The sequence below is a fragment of the Pelobates fuscus genome, chromosome 13 (assembly GCF_036172605.1).
Source record: "Pelobates fuscus isolate aPelFus1 chromosome 13, aPelFus1.pri, whole genome shotgun sequence".
NCBI lineage: Eukaryota > Metazoa > Chordata > Amphibia > Anura > Pelobatidae > Pelobates > Pelobates fuscus.
In genome coordinates this window covers 73,357,034-73,365,389 of record NC_086329.1, presented here as the reverse complement: position 1 = coordinate 73,365,389, position 8,356 = coordinate 73,357,034, and the positions used below count along the sequence as shown (strand labels likewise).

At 38.1% G+C, this 8,356-nt stretch overlaps 1 protein-coding gene across 1 annotated transcript; it reads left to right on the top strand.

Moving 5' to 3' along the window:
* Positions 1-4,170: 4,170 nt before the first annotated feature.
* Positions 4,171-7,797, top strand: CHAC1 (ChaC glutathione specific gamma-glutamylcyclotransferase 1). The gene is made up of 3 exons (XM_063439425.1): positions 4,171-4,423; positions 5,054-5,089; positions 5,590-7,797. The coding sequence occupies exons 1-3, from the start codon at positions 4,235-4,237 to the stop codon at positions 5,995-5,997; spliced, it is 633 nt and encodes a 210-aa protein (XP_063295495.1). The 5' UTR covers positions 4,171-4,234; the 3' UTR covers positions 5,998-7,797.
* The last annotated feature ends 559 nt before the right edge of the window (positions 7,798-8,356 follow it).

Here is an 8,356-nt window from a genome sequence, read left to right as displayed (position 1 = left end):
ACACACTGATACACATGCAGATATACAGACACACAGATACAAACACTGCCACACATGCAGATATATAGACAAACAGATACAATCACTGACACATATACAGACACAGATACAAACAGTGACACACATGCATATACACAGACACAGTGTATAGGTAAGTGTATTGGCTGCAGTGCACACACAGATACACACTTAATCCCCAGCAAACACACAGACACACACTTCATCCCCAGCAAACAGAGACATATTATCCCCAGCACACAGTTAGACACTCACTTCATCCCCAGTACACACAATTTATCCCCAGCACACACAAATAGAGACACTACCATTGCAGAAACATACATGTGGATTTTTTTGGATGGGGGAGAGGGGCTGCATTTCTTCCTTGAATCGAGGCAGCACAATGTCTTGGGCCGGCCCTGAGGAAACTATGGTGCAACTATGATCACTATGCAAATAAGTCATCCACACACATGTAATAGCCACTCATTTTTTTACGTAAGATAACAGACATATGGCTTAAGTAAAATAACAGGTACAATAAGAAACATGTCATTGCTTGACTTGGTGAAATGGGTGTGGTAGAGGCCCTAAGGGTACCCTTGATGAGTAGACATGATAAAAAAAATCTCTGTCTTAAGAGGTGGTTTTATCAGAGTCTGTACAGATGATTAAATATCAACTCGTTGACAGATCAGATTGCCATTTTGGGGTCAAGAAGGATTTTTTCCTAGTTTGTGCTTTCTTTTGGATAAATAACAAAAACAGAAGTGAGAAAGGCTGAACTGGATGGACGCATGTCTCTTTTCAGTCTGTGTAACTATGTAACACGGGCAATGAAGCCAGTAGGTTAGTGTCATTAGAGACCATCATCCTGCTTGGGGGAGGGTCCCTCTCCAGGACCAACCGAAAACAATAGAGGGGATAATGTAAGAACCATGAAGAAGCTGTACTAGATCACTGGGGATTTAGAATGGAATAAACCCTTATCTGCCCCTCACACAAATAATAAAAAGTAATGAATCTCTGACAAGATATATATTTGTCACTCTAGGATAAGAAGAACCTGTTATGCCAGATTCACTCTGAGATGTTTATCTCTTGTCAGTTTGCAGGTCTTGTCAAACCACTTAGGTAAATACTGTGTGTATAATGAATGTGAAGTATTTGTATGGCTGCTAATTTATTCCAGTTGAAGACTAGCTCCTGGAGTTTAAGTAGTATAAAACAGCAAACTTTATTCTCCCCTTGGGGATTTAGAATTCAGTATGCATCAAATAGTTCACATACAGTACCTTATCTCAGCAGATGCCAATGGGACAATATCGGAACCCTCTACATGTTTCTATATGTAGCATATGACTTTATCAACACAAGGGGAACATCACATACCACACCACCACCACCACAGAAGTGTTAACCCCTCCATTGTCAGTGACAACTGTGTAATACTCATTGAAAGGGATTCAATAGTGTTTGGAATACAAGTCTGAATTCCTAACACTATAGTGCCCTATGGTCACCCCTCCAGCATATCAAGGGTTAAGATACACTTTAGACACTTACACGATTCCAGGGCCGATTCCCCTCGGCCCCCTCTGATGGGACAGTCTAATCCTCTTGCTGCTCTCAATGCTTTCCTATGGGGATTTCACTGAAGTTTGATACCCTCATGCAGAGCGTGAGAATGTTGAGCATCATTTAGTGGACCTAGAGTCAGTTAGGATCTAGTAAGTGACTCTAGTGGATGTCTGATTGACAGCCACTAGAGGCAGTCTTAGTCCTAAAACTGCAATAAGGTACATTGCATGACTGAGTGGGACAGGGACGCTGCACCCAGAACACTTCAATGAGATGAAGTAGTCTTGGTGACCATAGTGTCCCTTTAACCCCTTAAGGACACATGACATGTGTGACATGTCATGATTCCCTTTTATTCCAGAAGTTTGGTCCTTAAGGGGTTAAGTATAAACCGGTAGGGAGTTAGCAATTAAGAAAGTGAAGCACAATATTGATAATCGCTAAGCTTTGCAATCTATATTTCCGCTGACAACTTAAAATGTGCTACAGGATTATACTGCACTCAATAAAAAGTATAGATAGCACTATCAACTAAATAAATGAATAATCACAAGATAATTAATTGCCATGCATCTCAAAGCTATTTAATGTTGACAACACTGCCTGGAGCCTTAAAATCCTATGCCAGTATGAAATTGCCACATTTACCATTAACAGCCGTATACAGAGCTGTAACCATTAGATAAGGTGGACATCAATATCCACATAAGATCTTTAACCCCTTAAGGACCAAACTTCTGGAATAAAAGGGAATCATGACATGTCACACACGTCATGTGTCCTTAAGGGGTTAAAGGCTAGTTTTATAGTACTGTCCTTAAAAGGAACACTTTAAACACCAGAACCACTGCAACCCATTGGCAGGGTTGTTTGATTGTGTTTATTCGCTAACAGTGCCAATGTTTAATTACACTGGAAGGGCTGTAGTGGTTATGGTTGGAGTGTTCCTTTAAGGATAAAGGTAAGAGCGAGGGTAGCTGGTGCAAGAACCAAATGGTTAGTTGGTATGCAGGCGTTAGTTGAGGATTCATTGTGCAAGAGGAATTAGAATGGAGTTTTGACACATTATTTGGAGGTGCATTTAAGGTATCGCATTCTACAGCCACCTCAGTACCAAATGTACTGTGTGTTTATTATTCATTGAGCAACATACCCCTGGTGTTTTTCAGTTTTTTTTAAAGGAACACTATAGTCACCTATATTACTTTGGCTAAATAAAGCAGTTTTAGTGTATAGATCACTCCCTTGCAATTTCACTGCTCAATTCACGGTCATTTAGGAGTTAAATCACTTTGTTTCTGTTTATGCAGCCCTAGCCACACCTCCCCTGGCTATGATTGACAGAGCCTGCATGAAAAAAAAATGGTTTCAATTTCAAACAGATGTAATTTACCTTAAATAATTGTATCTCAATCTCAAAATTGAACTTTAATCACATACAGGAGGCTCTTGCAAGGTCTAGCAAGCTATTAACATAGCAGGGGATAAGAAAATCTTAATTAAACAGAACTTGCAATAAAGAAAGCCTAAATAGGGCTCTATTTAAAGGAAGTGTTTATGGAAGGCTGTGCAAGTCACATGCAGGGAGGTGTGACTAGGGTTCATAAACAAAGGGATTTAACTCCTAAATGGCAGAGGATTGAGCAGTGAGGCTGCAGGGGCATGTTCCTTACACCAAAACTGCTTCATTAAGCTAAAGTTGTTCAGGTGACTATAGTGTCCCTTTAAGGAGATTCAGTTTTTCAAACCCAAACTCCGCTTAACAACCCCCATCCTTTATTTTGCACCTGCAGTACATCCCAAAATCCTGAGCTCCTATTAAGAGGGCATAATAGACAATTGCTTGCAACTGACGGGTGTTTGTTTTAATTTATTTATATATATATATATATATATAGTCAATACATTATATTTTTATATACACTAATCAGTGTACCACAGTGGATTCCAGAATCAGCTATGTTGCCTTAGTTTTGCAGAAGAGTTTACAATTCACTGTTTAGTGAATAAGCCCTGCCATTACAATAACAGAGGGTAAGTGGGGTTGGGTATTACTAGTCCCCATTTTGCACACTTTAATCTTCAAATCAAAATGCCCAACATCAAATTGTCAGACATATAACAAATCCTTGTTGCTTCCCTTCTCCCAAACATGCACATTCTAAATATAAAATCATCTAATATTTGCTTGATATTTTTGACACCCATAGGGTATAAATCAGCAATCCCCACAACTAGTTAATGTTGGCTGCAGAAGTATCTTTTTCTAGATTCAGTCTATACGGTATTCACAGAATAAATCACAGCAGCAGTCACAGGCCCTCGGCTATCTCTGCCTGATGCAATCCTCACAGTGCTTGCTCTATTACCAGACATACACTGAAACCAATTCCCTCTCTTGCATCATACTAATTCAATCAAGCCCTGGGCGGGGACTTGACATTGAGAGATAGTCATTCTAACCAATGAGCGCTGGGTGAAACGGACAGAAAGGCGGGGTTACAATGTTGCAATGGAAAGATTGGTGGGAGAAGTGCCAGGATTCCATATAGAAGGCGGGGTTAAAGCACGGTAATATGTTTATATGTCCTGCTGTCTCTTGCATCAGTACCACTGTACACCCGACTCACTACCTCAAACACCGTTAGCATTAATGCCCAGCAACTTCACCACTGCCATGGAGGAGCCCATCTCCCCCAATACATCCCTCTGGATCTTCGGATATGGCTCCTTGGTCTGGAAACCAGACTTTGAATTCACCTCCAGTAAAGTGGGTTTTATCCCTGGGTACAGCCGCAAGTTCTGGCAGGGAGACTCCTTTCACAGAGGCAGCCCACAAATGGTGAGCATCCGAAAATATGGTTAGAGTTAAAATTACAGTTTTGAATGAAGGATTTATCTATCTATCACACAGTGTTTGAATGACCACTTGATATTAGAGAGGTTGTTGGGCTATGTGCTACTTAAGCTAATATTTATCTTATTTAGTTTGTTTTTTTAATATGGTCATTCTTTATATTTGTTTGTAATGTGCCAAATAATAATTCAATCAATATCGATAACTTGCAATAGTGTTTTAAAACTGTGATTTGTAGCTAATTGAAATCAGAATGGTAAAATTCAGGGTACAATATCCAAGCTGTGACTATATCTGTATTTGGGAATTTTTCCAGCCTCTACACTGCCATTTAGATTTCAGATTGCTGCAGTCTGATGTCTAGTTAAAAATTATTAATTAGTTAAAACAAACACAAATGTTTAATAAAACTGTTACAATACAAAAATCTGACTCTGAGGCAGTGAGTGCTACATTCATTTATAGTTGCATATTATAGGAAATTAATATAATTTTCCAGGTTTATCTATTACTCTGCACATCAGTCATTGTACTGTATTAATATTAGTGGTGTCATATTTTATTTAATATAAATCAACAGGAGGATCACTCACTCATTTTTCTTTCTATTCACAGCCTGGCCGAGTAGTCACCTTACAAGAAGACTATGAGGTGAGTTTGAGTCTTTGAAAACTATATCATTTATGACTTTAACATAGAAACACATCAAGTATTCATTTTAAAGTTACCCTTTGATGTGTGTATAGGATATAACTCAAGCCCCTAGCCATAATTCAATAGTTAAGGTGTAAGTATAAGAAAAAAAAATATATATTTTTTTTTTCTTATACAAGGCACAGCTTTTATCCGTCCATAGTCTATAAATTAAGACTCATTTAGTTTGGGTAATTAAAAAATAAAAAAAAGTCTACAACCCATGACATACTTGGAAATCAGCAAAAGAGCTAAATATACCTTTCCTGATTAAATATTTTGTTCTAGTTAATTATTATTATTATTATCTCTGGCACAGTGTCTAGGAGTCCACCCTTCTGCACGCCTTAATATAGCAGTGGTTACATTCAGTAAGGTTAAACTATAATAAACAGTTTTTATTGCTCCAATTCATATAATAAAAAAAAATTAAGTTGTCCTATGTGTTTTATTTACAGGAATGCACATGGGGTGTGGCTTATGAAGTGCGTGGTGATCAAATTGAGTCAAGCCTGCAGTACTTGAATGTGCGAGAGTCAGTTCTTGGTGGCTACATCACCAAATTGGTCAAATTCTACCCTCAAGATGAAGGAGAAGAAGCAGCAGTGCTGGCATTGGTATACATTGCCACTCCAAAAAACCCAAGCTACCTAGGGCCTGCTTCCGAAGACGACATTGCAGCTCAAATAATAGTATCAAGTGGGCGAGCTGGACACAACATTGAGTATCTGCTTCGCCTGGCAGACTTTATGCATAACTACTGTCCAGATGCAGAAGATAAACATCTGTTCTCTATAGAAGAAGCTTTGGTGGCCATCCTTCCATGCTTCTATAGCAACGATGACCCACTGGCTGTCCTCTGCTAAAAAAAACAAAAACTTGTCAAATTCAGTAGACTGTTCTCTTCGGAAATCCCAAACCACCAAGCCACATCTCGATCACGTGATAACCACATTCGTTTTCAACCTAGATGTTGTCCACATTACTGTCCAAACTGCACTGAACACTGGAAGACAGCTACAGTCATCCAGTAGAAAAGATCAAACTACAAAGTTTATGTCTGTTACTATGGTATCAGTAATGTGAGAATGGAAGCACCATATCCCAATCTCTGATCTGTTGGTTGGTCTCGAAAGTCCCATAAGCAACGATTATGTTTACTAGTGTACGCGAATATATAATGCCTCTTGTTGATTTCTTTTCTGAAAGGGCAACCAGTATTTTTCTTCTTTTTTTTTTTTTTATTTTTTTTTCCCCTTATTATATGTATCTCCCAGTTTAGCAGGCCCATATCTGGGAGTCATACATCATAAATCTACCTCTGGGCTTAAGAGCATTTTGTTTTTGTGACACGTACATTCTGAATTTTAACGGTCCTCATCACTTGCTAAACAAAGCCAATTTACAGCTCTTGGTGAATTATTCCTGTTTTGACCTTCCCAGCCACTGGTTGGCAATTTGGGCAGCGCTAGTCTTCAAATGCTACTGCAAGGGCAGATTTTAAGGATAATCAAAAACTTAAAATTTGAACCACCAGTGGCATTTAAGGAACTGGGCTACCTATTACTGCACTACATTGAAGGCCATAATTAAGTTTTTCGCTATTTGCGGCACTTCTGTTTTTCCATGAAGTCCTTTTAATATGATTTGCAGCAACAGCCTGTACGTTTCCTAATTTTGTTGAGAAAAGATTTGTGGGTAAAGAAGGTTTAAGTGACAAAATGGCCCACTGTTGCCTTAAAAGGTCAACAAAATGTTCTAATAAGATTTTAGCAGATCTGAACTTTTGTGTACATGACTGAATGTGACCCATAAACAAAACTAGCCATTCTATGAAGTCTGATAAGTTGTACATATTTGAATAGAAATGTTTTTATTGTTTTGTACAGTTGCCATAAAAATCTAAATTGTCTGTTCAAAGATAATTCAGTAATGTTTGAATTGGGTTTTGCTGCTACTTGACAGGACTCTCGGCGTATTAAGAAATCCTGTCTCAAATGGTTAATCTGAATTATTTGTCAAAGGGAGAATGTGCAATATAGAGTGGAACAATTGGATGCAAATTCATTTTTTTTTTTTTTTTCTCCAGAATTATGCCAAGGACACTGGTCACAGTATGCATTTGCAGTAAGATTTAAAATAATTAATACAAATTGTATTATTAGTTTGGCAATGTCACATTGAAAAAAAGTGCCCCTTTCTTTCTTTTTTATTTTTTTTTTTTCAAAATAAAACTTCCTAAGCAGTATGTGGGCTTCAATCTAACATTCCATACCTACATTTCTCTGCTGTGGCATATCCTATGCAAAGAATGGTCTAAAGGTAGTTCACAAGTTGCTGTAGAACGAATCACTTAGTGTTGGCAAAGCATTATGGGAGATGTAGTTCTGTGACAGCTGAAGCTCTTCCTTTTGACCACAACTTTCCCATGCATTACAGAGTATTCCTTAATACTGTAAAATACTTCTGCTTCTAATTCGTCCATTTTTTTCCATATGTATCTGCAGTCTGTAGGTGGGTTGGTACCCTTGGCATTCATTGGCTCCATTTTGGATTTAATCCGTTGCTCCACTTGAAAGGGGCATAGCCTGCTCCTTAATATGTATTTTACTGTATATTATATTTCTTTTTTTTATACATCTGTTCAGTAATAAACTGATATCATAAGACTGTATATGTTGTTGTATTGTTTTTTCTAAACAAATCCTGTTTGTTTTTTGTTTTGTAATCACAATTTTAAGGTAGTTTCAGAAATATCAAAATTGAATACAGTAACAACAAGAAACAAACAAAAACAAGTCCTGCACTCAAACTCCCACTACTCTTGGGTGGCAGCAACGACCATAGTACACATCAGCCCCAATACATACAGTAAAAACCAAAGGAAAAAAAATTACCTGCGCTCTTCACAATACATATGCCTATTTAAATAAGTGGAGGTTATTTAATTACTCCAATGGCCAAGAGAGGGGATGCTCATCTGCCACAGCAAGGCAAACCTCTTAGGTGGGTCCTACACTGACTATTCACCTTGTTTCCTTGAGCTTCTGGCAAATATAGCTCTAATTAGACAGACATGGGATGTATGACATTAGGACACTATAGTCACCAGAACGACTACAGCTTAATTGAATGGTTTTGGTGGCTATAGCTTGTCCCTTCAGGCTTTTCAATGTAAACATTGCCTTTTCTGAGAAAAGGCAGTGTTACATTGTTGACTAGTAA